Here is a 17,967-nt window from a genome sequence, read left to right as displayed (position 1 = left end):
TACTACTACAGGATACTGCACAACACAATAAAGCAATGCAGCCCAACCTTTAGTTGTTTACTGGAAGAAATAAGAGTATATATATTTTATACTAACAGAGATTTAATAATTACTACACTACAACTACCACATTATTTCACTTTTATAAGTAAATGGATGTCATTTCTGTCTTAACTCTATAAAACAAACGTCCCCGAGTAGTTCGCACATGTTGGTAATCTTAGAGAACAAACAATCTGGTTGTTGCCATTCAGGCCACGTTTAAACACATCAGTCAAAGTATATTTCAGCATGCTGAATGCTGACATCTAGTGGAATAGAAATATACAGAAACGAAATAAACTGCACTAAAAGTTTGTTGAAATAATACTTCTTTGCAATAAATCTCATAAGACTGTAAAACTTGTTTATTTCCCCTTAAGTGGTGCAAAAATTGTAGGGTTGAGCAGCAGAGTTGAGTATGTGAGTTGCACCCATTAAAAATTTGCCAACATTTTCTCTGCCATTGCCAAACAGCTTATTCTGCCATTGAGTCTTGTTTTGAGTTTCTTTTTGAGCTTCAGCTGCCTGACTAGCAGTACCTGTGAGCATGGAACCTGCTATAGCGGTCACTTGTTGTCTTCTCCAAGCATGCCATATTTGACTGATCTGGATAGGTCTCATGCCATAGGACAACTTCAAGCTGGTGTTCTGTGAACACAAGTTGCAGCATTACTTGGAGTGAGCCCAAGTACCATCTTCAAATTGAAGACCAAGTTCCAGATAATAGGAGATGTCAAAGGTAAACCGCAAAGTTGGTGTTCTAAAAAGATGACACCACAGGTTGACTGTTTCCTCACCCTGTCGGCACTTAGGAGCAGTAGACAATCTTTTACAGATTTTCAGGATGAGATACTGAGACAATCTGGAACAGACTGCACACAGCCAGACTTATAGGGCGGCAAGGAGGCCTACCATGACTACTCTTCACCCTAGTGTCAGAAACATGTGGAGGAACATTATGAGTCTGGACTCTGCCTACAGCAGCTAGATCGTACAGTCAAACTGTGGAGAAGACCAGAGATTATTTAGCCAATTGCTGCAATGATAGGGTCATAGCTTTTGGTGGAGACAGTGGTATCATGTTTGGCAGCATCTCCCTCACTGAAGAAACAAGGCTTGTCATCATTGGAGGCAATCTCAATGAAGAAAGATATCGAGATGAGATTCTGCAGCCAGTGGCAATCCCATGTCTCCACGGTCTGAGACTGAATGCGACACTCCAAGATCACAAAGGTTTGTTTATCAGAGACTACCTCCAGAATTTGGGAGACGAGAGGATGGAAGAACAGGATGCCATCCCACAACAGCGTGGAACCAAGCTGGTGACTAGCATGAGGAAGAAGTATCAAGCTGTTGTGGTTGTGTATGGTTCTTCGACATGCTATTGAGATGCCTGTTTGTTAAATAAATAAGTTGTTAAATTATCTTCTTTCTGCAGACTTCAAACATCCAATCCAGTAAACAAGACCAAACTAGAGTCAATAGCAGAATAAGATGTTTGGCAGTGGCAGGGAAGATTTGGCAAGTTTTTCCATGGGCGCAATCCACATACTCAGTTCTGCTGCTCAACCCACACATTCGTTTTCCTTAAAAATGTAGCACCATTTAAGGGGAAATAAACATGTTTTATAACTATAGAAGATTTACTGTTATAACAAAATAATAATACACCAAACATAAATTTGCTTAATTTTTGTGCCAAGTCTATTTGTATAACAGAGAATTTTTAAAAAGTAACAAACGTTTCATCATAGCTTCTGAAAACTTATTGGCACTGTCAAACATTAAATATGGAAAATCATTATTTAGATCAGGGGTGTCGAACTCACGGCCTCGAGGGCCGGTGTCCTGCAGGTTTTAGATTTGTCCTAGATCCAGCACAGCTGATTTAAAAGGCTAAATTACCTCCTCAACATGTCTTGAAGTTCTCCAGAGGCCTGGTAATGAACTAATCAATCAATTAACTTAATACTAGTTATTAGTTATGAGTACCTCAAAGAATTACCCTTTTTTGAGCTGTCAGCTCACAGTGTCTGTTGTTTGCAGCAGAAACAGAAGTTACTAAAGAATACAAAAGGGGTAATGTGTGACAAATGACCCATTGTTTAAACCAACAGCACAGTCATTAATAACATTAAGAACAATATTCATGAATTGTTGAAATACAACAGCTGAGTTGCATAAACTAAAAGCTATAACTGCGTATAAGAAGAAGCTAGAAGGGGTAATAAAGGCTGACAGCCAGACAGACCACCTACTCTCTTTTCCTTGTCACTCTTCCTTGAACTTAGTAGAAAACCTCATGAGCTTAAGAAAGAGTGTGTAGGAGAATTAAGTATTGTTCATACTTAACTTGCAACAGCCTGTTGTTGAAAATTCAGCACGTATCAGCAGGATATGGAAATGCATTTCTAAAGAACATTTCATGATCTGCACCACTTTGGCAGATTTATTGTTTGTCTTTATGAACAGTGTGAGGGTGCGTGACTATGAGTTGTGGGACGGAATTATCTTCTTTCTTTCAAAAAGAATGGTTTCTGTCACGACCCTGGGTCTTTTGACCCAGCGTTTTGAGTTTTAGTTTATTTTGATGTTTATGGTTTGTTTAAGTTCATTAGCTTATCTAAGTTCATTTGCTTGTTAGTTTCCTCTTGTGTTATCAACCCCTGTTAAGTCTCCCTTGCCCTTCAAGTGTTTCATGTCTGTGTGTCTTATGTTGTCAAGTTCCTGTTGTCATGTCTGCGTCTCATTATGTTTCCTGTTTTATTTTGAAGAGGTCCTGTGTTCCTATGTTCAATGTGTTTAGTTTTACTCTCCCCTTGTGACATCATTATGTTCATGTGTGTAAGCTGTTTCCCCATGTGTTCCCACTTCCCTCATTTTCCTCCTGTGTGTATTTAGTCCATGTGTTTTCAGTCATTCCTTGTCAGGTCGCCTGCTCGTCCACGTCATGTCTTCAGGTATCCATGTCAGTTTACCGTGTTTAAGGTGTTTTCATGTTTTAGTTCACCCAGTTTAGGTTATTGTTTAGTTTCACCCATGCCTTTTGTTTCTATTTATTTTGCCAGCCTTAATAAACTGCTTGTTTTCTGGTAATCCACATCACGTTTCCCATTCTGTTTTTGGTCTGCATTTGAGTCCTCTTTTGCAACGCATACAGTTGTTAAAAAAAATAAAAATATAAAATAAAGTTAAGCACTTTTCCTAAACATTTAGGGAATTTGAACAGCTCTTTTTAGGGGCTGCCATGCAGATACTTCTGGTTCACTTTACTTAAAAAGAAACTTTCATGATACCCTGGTCCTTTTGTGTCAACCTAGCATTTTCTCCTGCCCCCAACCCGTGTGCATGTAGGGACTAACTCTTCCAGCTTACTTCAAAACAGGGCTCTCCTGGGTTTCCCTGCCCTCTTGGCTGATGCACCTGGAAGGTGTTGGCAATCAACTCACCTTTGTGCAACTGGTCACTTTAGGGCTGAAGAAATCCCTCAGTTGTTTCCAGATTGTTATACTTATCACAGTAGTGTAGTCTAAGTTCTATGTTAAGTGCTTGCACAGGAATTAGTCCAGACTAATTCCGCTCTCTCCTGTGCAAATGCTTCCTGTCCTGAGATGCTGACATACCCTTGAGAAATAGAATCCTGTAATAATTCTGGAAAAAAACTCAATAGATAATCATTGCCTTGACAGAAACTTTCCTAAGCAATGTGACTCTTCAACCACACCCTAGTTGTAAGACCAACCACACACACACACAAAAAACACACACGCAAATATATGCAAATTCAAACAGCTGACCTTTTCCTGAGCTTTGAAGTCTCTACTGATGGTTTAAAAACTATTCTTTGACGCATCTAATAGATACGTTTAATCCCGCCAGTGAGGATTGCTATGACTTTTTTCTTTTACTCATACTTAAGATAAAGGGACAGCTGGGACTGTGAAGCAGACGGACCACATTAATCGTTCTGTACACCGATCTGGGGGAAGAAAAAAAAAAAAGAGGTGCGTTTTAAACAATAACTAAACTGTGTGCACTTCATCTGAGAACGCATGTTTGGGTTAGAGGGAATTCCTAGTTAAAAACATTGTTGAAAGTTATTTGTTTTCATAGAAAGAAAAATTGTGCTTTTTTATTTTTCAGTTATTTAAAAAAAATATATGTTTACTGTGTAAAAGAGAAATTAATGCTTAATTTCCAATAGAAACAAAAAAAAATCAAACTCAAATTTGAAAAATACTAGAAATTAAAGGTTTTAAAAATACTAAGATAGCTAATTGTAGTTTTGCATGATGAGCATTTATGTACATATCAGTACGTATATCAGTGAATAGAATTCATGTGTCTTAAAAAGTACGTGCATACGTAGTACGTAAGGTATGTACAGTACGTTATGTGGTACTTCCGTATTTCTGTATAAAAAGGAGCCATGTCAGGAGCCATTTTAAACATCTCAAATGTAAGGTTACATTTTAGCCTAAAACGTGTTTGGTAGTATAATATAACCAAAATATGATAGATTTAATTTCACAATTGCAGGTTGAAGCAACCTTTGAAGCAAAGGTTGTCGTCAAGCTGACCACAGCGCCCATGCGGCATGTCGTGACGTGTCTTTATGGAGCTGTGGAGTCAGTCCAGGAGGTAAGGTTTATATTTTTTGGAAAAGGTTTTAACAACATTCAGAGCGTATCCAAGACAATTTCAAATATACTATATGCTAAGTATTGTCCCTTCCCGATTTCTCATGTTTCACATCATTAAAAAAAGATAATATTAAAATATATAATATTTAAAAGAAGGCAAATACTTTTTCACAGCACTATAAACAATGCACTTTTATGAGCTATGTGTCACGATGTGCAGGGGCAGATCATGTTGATTCTTTGTGAGGACCCAAATGCAGATCACAGAGAGACGTTTATTTAGGCAAATATACCAAATGGGGAAGTAAACATAAATAACAAACTAAACAGAGAAACACCTAAACTGGGGAAAATAAGACAAAAACCAGAACACTACAAAAATCTTGGAAACATGGGAGGAACAAAGAGCCACAGGGGTAAAGCAGACGCGACGGCAAAGATCAGGAGAAAAGTCACTCAATATAAACAGACAGGAGGTAATCAGAGGAAGTGGAAACACTTGGGGAACACAGCTGATACAAATGAATATGAGGCCACAGGAGAAGCAAAACGAAACACACTGAACCTAGACGACAAGACTATTAAAATAAAACGGGAAATAGGCAGACTAAGACACTTGGACTTAACAAGGGAAATGGGAAAGTGAAAAAGGAAGATGAGGCATGGACATAACTATTGAACACATACAGAGGGCATGACGGGCTGGGGAGAATACACTTGACAGATGGGGGAAACATGTAAACAAGAGGAGGAGATGAAACAGAGGGAGCGAGAGCAAGAGGGACACAAAGAGAGACAAAGACATCACTGAGACATGCAAAGGGCGAGGCAGACTTAAACAAAGGGGACTTGACAGACTCACACGGTGAAGGCACGGCACTATAACCAACATAGCAGGGAAGACAGACAAGGGAGGAACATAAACAGACACGAACGAAACATAGAGAAATCAAACAGAACTAACTGAAGCTTAAACTATATAAACTAGAAGATCATAATACAAAAGGTCATGAAACTCAACATGCTGGGTCAAGGAACCCACAACCATGACACTATGGATCATGTATTTTTTTCCTTTTCTTTTCTTGCATGCAAGGAACCGATGGAATGGACTGCTCAGGGTGAACAACAAGACCCTGGCCGGTAAATGTAAATTATATAAACACTTCCTACATACGCTGTCGGTTTGTGGACTTCCTTTTATTACATTAATATTGATCTATATTCAGTATCTGTTAATACTACGTGCTAGATGTATAACTTATTTATTGTAGTGTGAACACTATACTAGTTAAGTCTTAAACTAGCTAGTAAGCTTAAAACAAATAAATTAAAAAAAAGTTAGTAAGTTTTAGTAAACATTTTATTTTTTTATGTTAAACAAGTTCTATTATGCACTGTTTAAAAATGTACAACATCCTGTTATTGCCACTGCTTAAATAAACAGGTGTAGTAGTTTATGAATTTGCCTTTATTCCCCATTCAGTGCTGTCGGACCACCTGTCTCCTCCAAGGATGACAATGTAACCCCAATGGAGGTAGACTGAAAGAGGTAAAACATTTTTTAAATCAAGCAAAACTTGAGTTGTTTTCCTTGCCCTTTTTAAAATTCAGACTCAAAACAAATTTACTGCATAACTTCATTATGACAGATGTGGAATGTTGGATCCAGCTGTGTTATACTTTATGTATGTTTTCGTATAAATATACAGTTGGACTCAAAACTATAGTCCCAGTGAAAAGTTTAAGACCACTTGAAAAATGGCAAACAAATTTATTTTGCATGGTTGGATCTTAACAATGTTCCAAGTTGAGTTTCAACATGCAACAAGAAGAAATTGGAGTGAGACAAAACTGTTTTTTTTGAGCATGCAATTTATTGAGGTTAGTTTTGAACATTTGAACACTGTTTATACATATGAAACCAACATTAGCTTGTGGAGAAGGAAACTAAGCACTTGTGACAAAAAAAATAACCTTTCACAAAATTACAAATACAGCTAAGTCCAGTAAGTATTTGGACAATGATACAATTTTGTAATTTTCCTCTCTGTACACCACCACAGTTGATTTGAAATAAAACAATCATCAGGTACGATGTTTATTTTTTGACAGCCATCAAAAAACAAAACAAAAAACAAAGCAAAAAAAAAAAAATGTATCAGCGACTTTACTATTTTCAAATTTAGCTTTAAATTGTATTTGGTTGCTTTCCAAATATTTATGTTTTTGTATGTAAACACAATTATGTGTCTTTTTTTCTGTTTTGTGTTTACCACAGTGTTGATTAAGTGAAAGACGAGGATGAAGATATTTCTACTTGAACTGTTACATTTGATCCTGCAAGAATTCAAGTATTTTTGGAGTGAATTTTACAAAAATGACAGTGTTATGACTGACTATAATCTTTACGTTTTGGGTTAGTTTTTTCTGTCACTGTATTACCTGTGCATTGTGTACCCTGCCGATTGCCCTATGACACCTGGGATAATCTTTACCTCTGGATGAATGTATTATTTTTTTAATTTTTTTTTTTTAAGATAATTTTGTATATTTCATTTCTGAAACTCTAAGCTGCTGTAATCAAGTGTTACTTTAAAGCAAGTGGAAATCAAAGTTTTTAAAAATTCAGCGGCCAATTCCTACCTGACGGCCTTTGCTGTATGTCTTCCTCTGCTGTCTTTCTTGTCCACTCTTCACCTTTAAAAATATAGTTTTTTTTAAAAGGCAGTCAACCCACTTTAATGCCATTTCTCTTGCAGATTGAAATGTGAGGCAATGTTTGAACATGACTATCTCAAAAACCATTACAGATAAATGCCTGATAAAGGCCTTTTTCCTGGCTCATTATCATCAAACAAATCCGGATTTTAAATTTTGGTCTGGATACATCAAAATATTAGCCTATTATCAGCCTATTTCAGTACACACTACGTTGACCATTTCTGAATTATATGTAGTTGAATTTCCCAATACTGCAAAATAAAATAGCAGAAAAATGTTTTTTTCTAAGTATGAGTTCATATTAGACAAATTTTATATACATAATAATTTAAGGCAAAACATGCATATATTTAACATCACATCTAGAACTGTTATAACAATGTGTGAAAAAAATGGTGTGAAAGTGGGTTAACTGAGCTTTTTATAAAAAAAAATGTGAACTATATTATGTCTTATGCAAATTGGAGACATTTAATTCGATTATTGTTTTTATTCTAATTTGAGTACAGTTTTTGAGATGTTTATTTTCAAGCATTGCCATATATAGTATCTGATATGCATTTTTTTGTGAAAAGTATTATATATGGTTTCTTTTTCAGTATTGTAAAATTCAACTACATATCATTCAGAAATTAAATTGCTGTGTGCTTTTTTCATATTTTAACTCGCCAAAACTTGATGGTAAAAAACAAGAGAAAATACAGACTTTTATCTTTAATGGAGTTTGAAATATTCATGTTCAAACACTGAACATTGATGTGTTCTTAAAGAAGACCTGAAAGTGGGTCAGTGGAAAGTTTTTCCAAAAAAATAAAACTGATATGATATTATTGATGTGAACCTAAAATTTCACAGTACTGATTATGTTCAAACACCAAAAAATCTTTATGCAAATTAGAAATGGTCAAGCAGGAAATTTTCTTAAAATTGGCTGATTTGAGATTGAAATACCACCTTAAACAATATTTATTGGTCTATAGGCAAGATGACTTCTGTCAATGATAAAGGGATTTGTAAATCCTTATACTTTAAACAAAAATATCTCAAATACTGAATCATTTTAAAAGCAGTAGGGCAATAAATAAAAACATATTTCTTTAACTATCAATATTTTTTTTTAGCATTGCACAATTACAAACGTGCACTTCCACTTAACACAGAAAGTTTGTGACACACTTGTTTGAACTGTAATTTAAAGCAGCGCTCAAAAAATAATTCTGTATCTCTAGTATAACACCACAAGCATGTTAAGATGTAACAGAGACATTACTAAAATGTCTCATAGCAAAGTAGTAAAGCTTAAAGCCATGTCATTTTCACCACAGAGGAAATATAATTGAACACATTTCTTTCTTATCTCCAAAAATAAACCGACACCCAGCCTGTTGATGAAGCATGAAAGAAATATGTTTGTGTGAGAAAGATAATACAAATGTGGCTTCAGAACATGTGATTTTAAAAATTACATTTTTACACATAATTCAGTTTTTTGTTTTTTTGAACAGGTGTAATTTTATTTCAGGTGTCCATAATATCTAAGGCAGCACGTCCAAATGTCAAGAAGTAGATTAACATAAATTCAATGAGAAGAATGAAGTCTTTTGAGAATTACTCACCAGATCTTTTGGGATCCTACGTAGATCAGTCAGAGCAAATACTGCATAATACTGACAAGAGGATCGCACTTAAAGCAAGAAGGAACATGACATGGCAGGATCTACAGCAGGTATCAATAGCAACATAAAATGAAATGTTCATTAAGAAAGCGAGAAAAGAGAAGAAGATAACAAGGCATCCTAAATAAATGACAGTAAAACTGACTATAAGCTGACAATTACTAGCAGGATTTCTATTGTAATGAACATTTTTTGTGTTACACTGTTATTATTGGTCAATCAGTGTCACTGTGTGTAACCTGTGGAAGATGCAGTGCCAGGAAAAAGTAAGCAGCTTCCTCTTATGAGTGTGTGAGAGGTACCCTTTCCAACATATTGCTACTCCCCTTGTCAAATGCATGCCAGTAGAAACCTAAAGAGGCCGAAATTGTAGTGTACAGTTGTCCCTCGCTATAACGTGGTTTACCTTTCGCGGATTTTTTTTTTTGTGCAATATTGCATACTTTTTTTTTTTTTTTTACTGTGCATTGTGTTCTGCGTCCTGATTGGTTGTAGACCATTTCAATCAATGTCAAGTTACATAAATCTTCGATCGCTAGCAGTGTGACTCTGAAGTGCTGTACTGTATGTTAGTAAGTTTTCTCCGCAACAAACTATGTCGACTAAACGTTGTCACCTGTGGGTGCCTTCGATTTCATTCTATAATACTGCACTGATTTTTCAACAAGGTTTGAACTTTGAGACGGCTTAAACAAGAGAGAAAAGTGTGAAAATGTTCATGCCTGTCTGAGAAAACTGTATAAAGTCTGTTATAAATTGAAAAATTAAGATAAAGTCCACTGATGAAAGTGTTGTTAACTCTTTAATAAAATAGAAATATCCCGCTAACAGTTGCATAGAATAGAGCTATATGAATCTCAGAATCCACTCTCACAGATTTCACTTGGTTGAGGTAAGAAGGTATGGCTCACAAAGTGAAACATTAATGCAGGCAAGCTGCACCGCGTACCTGAAATTCATTATATTATTTGCTTTAAAAGGTGGTTTGCACAAACATATTGCTAAGAACAGTTAAAACAGTTAAGACTCCAATGACAAAAAAAACCCTTTGTGTACAAACCCCTTTGTTTACAGCAGCTTATAAACATACACATTTTAACATAGTTAGCACATTTAAAATCCCAACAGACACAGAGACAAGCACATTGTAGTCCATAATAAGACAAAGTAAGGACAAGCAAAAACACAAGTCAGTAGCTGCAGTAGTAATCCGCTGTGAGGCACATCTGTAGGAGCTGTTGATGCTGATGTCACTCTTTAATGATGTAAGAGGTGGCGGTGTCCCCGACTGCGCCGAGGGGGGTGAGGAACCTGCAACAGAAGAGGTGTCGGGTTAGGAACTCTCCTTCAAGCACATCATCATAGGGGATGGATAACATTTTTTAACTTCTCAAAGATCTCAGCGCATCTATGGAAAACAAACCTTAGGTGACTCAGGACTGCCGAAAGGTGAGAGCTCAAGGGAGTTCTCTTTGTCAGAGGAAGTGTTGTGGCGGAGATGGGTGAACTTTTTCTTCAGTGCTTCAGCAATAAGAGCTGCCGGGTCATTAAGCAATGCCGTACCTCCTTTACTGCGCCTCCTCTTAACTGGTGTGCCCCCTGGAGATCTGCAAAACAGAATGAATATGCTTTGTTAGGTGGGGGGGGGGGAAAGATCTACTTCAAATTACAGGAAAACAAGCAGGAAACACCAGGATGCTGAACTACTGGTGCAATGAAGAAAGCATTCTGCAGCTTCAGATATAAAGAGTTACATTTTTAATGATTAGTTTTCTCTAAATCTGCATACTTACCTCTTCACTGAGCGCAGTTTAACATGATTTAAGTCCTTTAGAACATCCAGCATGGAGGGCATCCTTTTATTTTCAGACCCCTTGCTGGAGCCTGACTCCTTGGTCCTCTGGTGACCCTTATCGAGATCTTTCTCATCCTTCCTTTCCTTTGACCCAGTGAAAAAGCTAGGGCAGGGAGGAGGAGGGGGTGGTGGTGGAGGAGGAGGAGGAGCCACATGGCGAGGTGTGGAGGTGAGCGCTGGAAGTGGATGGGAAAGGGAAATCCCAGGTGAGGCAGGCTCATTTGGGGATTCAACCAGACCTAAAACACGATGAAAGATAAAACAAGAAAAAAGAAAGAAACACTCAGTTGGTGTTCTGAGAAGATGAAAGCATCTTGAAAAATGGGACAAAGACAAACATATCGTGTACCTGAGGCTGGAGCAGCAGTAACTATCAAAGCAATCTGAGCTCGCAGTTTCAGCAGCTCGCTCTCCAGCGCTGTGATCTTCTTCAGAGCTTCTGTATCAGGCGTCTGTCTTACAGGTGGCCCTCCTCTCTGAGCTCGTATGAATGCTGGTTCTGGACATCTCATCACATCTTGATTTACAGTACTTCGCCTTACTGGAGGTAGGTGGTTCCTACGGAGACCCCACATCATTCGTATATTAATTTAGTGTCTTACAGTTGTCTGGACAGAATGATCAATGCTGTCCTTTCATCTTCACAAACATAAAAAGGTACGATTCTGTGTAAATGCAGTGACATTAATCACATCCAACAAGACTGCCTAATGAGTGAATTTGTATTTTTACTTTTATGGAATTCAGGGATGCAGGGAGGGTGATTTTATCTGTGCTGTGTCATTTTTGTTTTTACCTCGTTTTAGCACAGCTGTCACCCTCATCCTCAAACACCCACATGACATCAGCAAAGGAAGGGATGGCTGGTGTGTCCACAATGGGCTCGATATATTCATGGTGCCTATGGCTGAGCAAAGCAACCTGAGGAGACAAGGATATGGAGGGATTACACGCTGTAAACGAGTACACAAGAGAAATAAGGGTCAAGAGACTCTAAAAACAGTTATGATAATATTAACTTCTTTTCATAGTGAAGCCTTGATTATATTCTATTGCAGACAAGGACAATTAGAGACAGTATGGGTGGTCATTCCTCTTATATTTCCTTAAAGCCCACCAAGTCCACCACCTTAAGCAAGAGGAAAGCTCCAGGGCTGAAAAATGAAGTCAACGCACAAGTGCCAAAAGCTGCAGTTCCTCTTTAAGATAGAAAATAAGTCTGTAGTGTGGGGACACAGACTGCTATTATTGTTATTATCAACAACATGGACAACTGTAGAATGAATGAATTAAATAGTTTTTAATTAAAAAGACTGATCAGCTGTCAACATGTCAAATGTTACATTGATCAACTGTAGGATGACCAACCGTCCTCTTTTCCCCGGACATGTCCACTTTTCACGTTCTGTCCGGGGGGGATTTTCGAGATTGATAAAAATGTCCAGGTTTTCCTATATTCCGACAGAGGACCCATGTGTGCTGCTGCTTTGTGAGTTGTTCTTACACACGGGACAGACAGCGCACAGCAACGTGCGTAATAATGTTTAAAAGATCCCAAAGCACAAATGGATCTTTTCAGACGAACTGCAAAAGAAATTTCCCTCGTACCGACCCAGTACTGGTAATTTTTCTTATGCAGATGAGGCATTATTTCTGTACCATTATTTAATTCAAGTTTTTTTTTGTACTCGTTGACTTGTAAAAGCCTATATGACATAGTTTACAATTCACAATTCATTAACCGCACAGAGAAGGCATCGTTTAAATATGTTAAATATGTTTCTTTAAGCAAGTTCTTCATGACTGAGCAAAGTGTCCTCTTTTTTGGAAATCAAAATGTGGTCACCCTTATCAACTGCAGCTCTTGATTGTTTTATGCACGTACAAGAGAAATGTATTGTTTTCATTGCAAATAGCCATTTGTGTCGTATATTATATGCAACCATGCATGCAAGTGTATGTACTCATTTAGCCAGCAGTGCTGACTGGGTAAAGTCAAACATGTTTTGTAAAACACAGATTGTACAATACCTGAAACTGGACTCGTGGTGTCGGTGCCAGTGGGAGATTTGATCCAATCATCCGCACAATGCTGCGATACTGACCGCACAGCGGACTATTCCACACTGGAACCAGCTAAAATGCACGATGACACAGACAAGACAGAAACATAATGTCACAACGTCAGATTTAAAAGTTCACTGATTCAAGCAACCCGCGGATACCTCAGGAGTTTGAGTATTGCAAAACAAAAGAATGACACAAGTGCGTCTGTGCACATACCACGTCTGGAGGAACACCAAAGTACTCCAGGACGATGCGCAGCACATAAAGAACATCCTCTGCTAGGGACATTGGAAGGATGTTTTCTTGCACCAGCTGATGACTGCAAAGCTCTGTTTTCTGCTGAGTGTCTTGGTGGGAGGCCAACACAGAAAGGATGTGTCTAAATCACATGCTTGAAACCTGAAACAAAACAACAAGAACAAAAAACCCAAAAATAACACATACGTAAAGTAAGATAATGCTTCACAGTAAAAATCACATATGAAACCAACAATCTTAGTAAACAAATAATGGTTCAAATATTGATACTAGGAAAATAATAACAATAATGATGATAATGACTATAGTAATCTGATAATCTGTGACCACCGATTCCTTCATCTGCCACTTCTCTGCAGAAGAAACACCACGACTCTCAAACCTATAGACTTACAGAGTTTAAAATATAACGAATGCATAGGTTTGTATTGATAACAAAGTAGCTTCAGACAGTCAGAGTTAAACATTGGAATTATCAAGGTAAGAAAAACGTTAAACCCATACGAGAATGACCAGGACACAACCTACAGCAGCAAAATGAAAGTAAGTGCAGCCAACGGTCGGTTGCTGCCATCACTGATGCTCAGAGACAAATGTCGGTCTCTACTACTGGATGTTGATTCGGCAGCAATCTCTCAGTGTACCAGCACACTGGAGAGAGCATGGCTGACTTTAGGTGTAAGTTACACAGTGTCCTGCCGTTCTGAGCAGTGGGGGCAGAGAGGCACCGCAGTGGAAAAGCTGCGTGGATCATCAAAATTAACGTGCATGACACCTCCGGGATTTTACACGATAAAAAGAAAAAAACATAAAGTCGCACTTACCGTCAAAACGTGAATTAGCAGCTACATTTCTCCCAAGCCATGTTCCCAGACGATACTGTAAACTAAATGATATTCACCGAGAATCTGCAGCTTCCCTTTTTTCGCTCACGCGTTCAGATTAAAAGGAGTCTGTAAAGTCAAATAACGCTGCAGCAGCGAGACGTCTTCTGGTTGGCTGTGGATACAGAAGTAGTAAGAGCAGCCAATAGGGGTGGGCGACTTTGCGGCGTAAGCGGAGGCTAGTCGACCAATCGGGTGACACGAAAAGCCTAGCACCAAATTTGTATTTTTGTGCACGAGCTGCTTCTGTCCTGGGTAAGAAACATTTAGCTACAAAACTACAGTTTAATTATAACTGTGATATATTTTAATAGAATAGCAGTTAAAGCGATTCCCCAATATCTGGTTATGAAGATGGAGCGAAAAAAGAGGAAATGTATTTTTTGTGAAGTTTATTTAGCCTTTTCTCCTAAAGTAGTTAGCTAGCTTCTTCGGCTAGCCACATTCTTAACGGCAGCGTAGCTGCTTGATTTGTTAACATTAATCCGGCCTGTATGAACTAGCGTCGGCTGGGTTTGACAATGTTGGTAGTTTTGAAACATTCATTAGGAATTGTAGTATGACCTCACACCGGACAGTTTTGGGATAGGAAAAGCTATTTAACAGCCGCACGTCCTGTACCTAACACTCTCAAGTAGATATTTTGTCCACCACATGCCAAACGTTGAGAATGGCTAACTCCTTTGTAAATGTTTTTCACAGTCCGATAAAATTGTTAAAGATGATGGATGCACTGTCGGTGGTGAGTCAGCTCCGGGACTTGGCTTCTGAGCCCCAGAACCGCGACGTGATAGTCCAGGATCAGGGCTGTCTCCCTGGGTTGGTTCTCTTCCTGGACCACCAGAACCGAGATGTCCTTTTTGCAACTCTACAGGTATGTTATTGGACAGGATTCAGATTATTTCTGAATTTCAATTAGTTACGTAGTTTTAATAACATTAGGTTGTTTTCTGTTTTTAAGAGAGAGACCAGTGAAGGTGAAAGCTTTCATCATTGGGTCAAGGCTGGTCTGGAGCCTATCCAGCTGTCATAAGACTAAAGGCAGGGTACACCGTGGACATATCTATTGTGTGGCAGGACTAAACATAGTGACAAATGTTCATGCTCACATTCACAGCCAATTTAGAATCGCCTATTAATTAGAACCCTAATCAGATGTAGGATTTGTAAGACCGAATATTTGGAGATTTAGAAGTCTGATATTCCAATATAGCAAGCACTTTTCTTTCTTTCAAACACACACAATGTTATGGGCAGCTGTTTGTTAACTTCTTTACGCTCTACTTCAGCTCTGCTCAGATCCGACTGGCTCCTGTTTGTGATATTCCAAAGATTATATTCCCTGTTAACATATTGCTAAAAGGCAACTTTCCTTTTAGCAGAGTGCCATCTAATGGACAAACTGCTGTTTTACATTTTCATTTTTAAATGCCAGTGCATCAGCAAATAGCTAATGCAAACTCCACACAGAAAGTGACAGATGGATTTGAACCTATGACCTTCTAGCTGTGAGATGCGGCGCTAATCACTACACCACTGTGCATCATTTAAAAGACATATTTTCCATGTTTTCCAGTCTTATTACCAATTAAAGAAGGGTTTTAAAGCCCATAATGTGATTTTTACAGTGGTTGATCTTCCTGATTCAGCCCTCTCAGGGATTTGTGTCTCCTCATGGTCCTAAAGAAGGAATCTTTGATGTGTTATGTGAAGGTTTAAACCCCCACACTGTGAGCCTTTCTGAAAGCAAAACATAAATGTGATTACTTAGAGGTGACCCATCCATGCATTAAGTATACTTGCTTAATTCCTTGGGGGAGAAAAGTCTCCTGTAATCTATATTATGTGCAGGTTATATGAAGCATGTGAAATGGGTGATATGATACTTAATCTAAAGTTGATGTGCACTGATAATACCACTGTTGTGTCGCTGAACTGTAAGCATGGCTGTATATAAATCCCTTCTGTGCTATTTTGTCCTCAGACCCTACGTTACTTGGCTGAGTTATCTACCAACATCCCCACCATGAAGAATGAACTGGGTATGATGGTGAGCTTGGAGAATCTTTTGGCAAGGTGACACACCCATGGTTACTTTTACCTGTGGATGAACACATTATTTCATTTGCATTTTCATGTGGCTGTGTAAAATTTACAGTGATACTTGGCTGCTTTTTCAATGCATAAATTCTGTGCCATTTTTTTTCATAATAACATAGTTATAAGTTTGTAATGAAGGTGAGTGTTCACACCCCCAAAGCACATGATAAAATATAACCTTTCTCCATACAGAGATGGTCTCTCTGTTGATATCACCTCTTTGGCCAAGGAAGTTTACGATATTCTCAATGCACCTGCTAATCCTCCGCCTGAGAGAAGAAAGAAACCCCAGTTCTTTCTCAGTTCTTCCAACAAGAAGGCCAAGTCCATCACTTTGCACATACAGGGCTTGGACAGCTCTGTAAGTCGACTGCTTTTTACATACAGTTCATTTATGTAGCTGTTATAATCGCCAGTAAGTTTAATTATGTAATCTCTCTGTCATTAAGCATCGAGGTTTGTGCGAGGAAGCTCTTCTGAAGGTCAAAGGAGTGATAAGCTTCACTTTCCAAATGGCATCCAAGAGATGTACTGTTCGCATCCGTTCAGACCTGCCCACTGAGGTAACAAGCAAAGACAAACATTTACAACCCAACATTTTACCAACAAAGTTGGGATGCTGTGTAAAATGAAAATAAAGTCAAGTAAAACCACATTTTATTCACAATAGAACATATCAAATGTTTAAAATTAGAAATTGTACCATTTTTAAGAAAAGGTAATTTTTCATTTAATAGCAGCAATGGCAGTGCATCCAAGTTTGTGTGGGCGGGGGAATGTTTGGGTTGTACAAACAGTCTGATTTTATTAGTTTATATGTCTGTTATTCTGTCAAAGCTGCTGAGAAATGCCAAATGCAGAAATTTGTGACAATGAAAAAAAATCCTCTTCTAATGGATCATTAGCCTCACACTCTTCCCTGATGTCCCATTTGCAGAGTCTGGCAACAGCCATCGCTGGCACTAAGGTGTTGTCGGCCCAACAAGTGATAAAGAATGAGGCAGGAGAAGAGGTGCTTGGATACTTGAATATACTTTCAATAAAGAATATTAGGATATGGAAGTGTAAGTTAAAGTTTAACTATGAATTTGTTTTTTTGTTTTTTAAATAACATTGTCTTCAGGTTTATATTCCTTTGAAATCATCTGGAGTGGATGTGCCTCAAAACTCAGCCCTGCCGGATTACCTCCCAGAAGAAGAGGAGAGCCCTGTGAGGGAGGTCGATCGAGCAATTTCCCGCACCACAGCCAAGGAAGATTCCAGCGGTAGTTGGCTCAACGCTGCTGCCAGTTTCCTCACAAAAACATTTTACTGGTGAATCAGTCACAGGGAGGTGCTTTTAAGACTCATTCCGGTGTATTTAACTTGGATGGACATTACTTATTGTGAGAAACCACAGGTCTGAGTCCTGGCTTCTGCTGTATAGTCAGCGTTTCAGTTCTTGTGAGACGATCAACAGATTTTGGGCTAGATCTCTTTTATTGTTTGAGCTGACTGGAAACTAAAATGCTTGAATCATCTGTCCTCATTCAGTGTAAATATTTCAAATCTGTTTTTAAAATTTCCATTTCCTCCTAAAATGTACAGAAACTGTTTACAATCCTGACTGCTTCTTTCTGTCCTGTTTTTAATTGTTGCTGGTTTATACTACAGAATATAAATGTTGTGCTGTCACTGTACTCTTTTCTGTTTTCTTTCTTGGCTAAAGAGTTTGAAAA

At 38.1% G+C, this 17,967-nt stretch overlaps 2 protein-coding genes and 1 long non-coding RNA gene across 3 annotated transcripts; 2 read left to right on the top strand and 1 right to left on the bottom strand.

Moving 5' to 3' along the window:
- The first annotated feature begins 5,483 nt into the window (after positions 1-5,483).
- On the top strand, positions 5,484-7,941 carry LOC146371586 (uncharacterized). Its single transcript, XR_014802713.1, has 3 exons — positions 5,484-5,828; positions 6,172-6,237; positions 6,967-7,941. It is a non-coding gene; the product is annotated as an uncharacterized LOC146371586 (long non-coding RNA).
- Positions 7,942-9,868: 1,927 nt separating this feature from the next.
- Positions 9,869-14,244, bottom strand: mtfr2 (mitochondrial fission regulator 2). Its single transcript, XM_084952988.1, has 8 exons — positions 14,090-14,244; positions 13,224-13,406; positions 12,972-13,076; positions 11,737-11,861; positions 11,290-11,498; positions 10,879-11,179; positions 10,509-10,692; positions 9,869-10,396 (listed from the first exon to the last, which is right to left on the bottom strand). The coding sequence occupies exons 2-8, from the start codon at positions 13,293-13,295 to the stop codon at positions 10,343-10,345; spliced, it is 1,050 nt and encodes a 349-aa protein (XP_084809114.1). The 5' UTR covers positions 13,296-13,406; positions 14,090-14,244; the 3' UTR covers positions 9,869-10,342.
- Positions 14,245-14,286: 42 nt separating this feature from the next.
- armc1l (armadillo repeat containing 1, like) lies at positions 14,287-17,953 on the top strand. The gene is made up of 7 exons (XM_084952989.1): positions 14,287-14,404; positions 14,852-15,023; positions 16,134-16,225; positions 16,442-16,610; positions 16,699-16,812; positions 17,187-17,261; positions 17,373-17,953. The coding sequence occupies exons 2-7, from the start codon at positions 14,871-14,873 to the stop codon at positions 17,565-17,567; spliced, it is 798 nt and encodes a 265-aa protein (XP_084809115.1). The 5' UTR covers positions 14,287-14,404; positions 14,852-14,870; the 3' UTR covers positions 17,568-17,953.
- Positions 17,954-17,967: the final 14 nt, after the last annotated feature.

Source organism: Perissodus microlepis, chromosome 15 (assembly GCF_051167445.1).
Source record: "Perissodus microlepis isolate ML-2025 ecotype Zambia chromosome 15, ASM5116744v1, whole genome shotgun sequence".
Taxonomy (NCBI): Eukaryota; Metazoa; Chordata; class Actinopteri; order Cichliformes; family Cichlidae; genus Perissodus; species Perissodus microlepis.
Note: the sequence above shows the minus strand (reverse complement) of the source record. Positions and strands in the feature narration are given on the sequence as shown.

Excerpts from the sequence above, each read along its gene's own strand:
- mtfr2 (XM_084952988.1), bottom strand. The coding sequence starts at position 13,295 with ATGTCCCTAGCAGAGGATGTTCTTTATGTGCTGCGCATCGTCCTGGAG. Across the intron at positions 13,077-13,223 it reads TTGGTGTTCCTCCAGACGTG|CTGGTTCCAGTGTGGAATAG; the intron begins GTATGTGCACAG and ends CGTGCATTTTAG. Across the intron at positions 11,499-11,736 it reads GACAGCTGTGCTAAAACGAG|GAACCACCTACCTCCAGTAA; the intron begins GTAAAAACAAAA and ends GGGTCTCCGTAG.
- armc1l (XM_084952989.1), top strand. The coding sequence starts at position 14,871 with ATGATGGATGCACTGTCGGTGGTGAGTCAGCTCCGGGACTTGGCTTCT. Across the intron at positions 16,813-17,186 it reads GTTCAGACCTGCCCACTGAG|AGTCTGGCAACAGCCATCGC; the intron begins GTAACAAGCAAA and ends TCCCATTTGCAG. Across the intron at positions 17,262-17,372 it reads AGAATGAGGCAGGAGAAGAG|GTTTATATTCCTTTGAAATC; the intron begins GTGCTTGGATAC and ends CATTGTCTTCAG.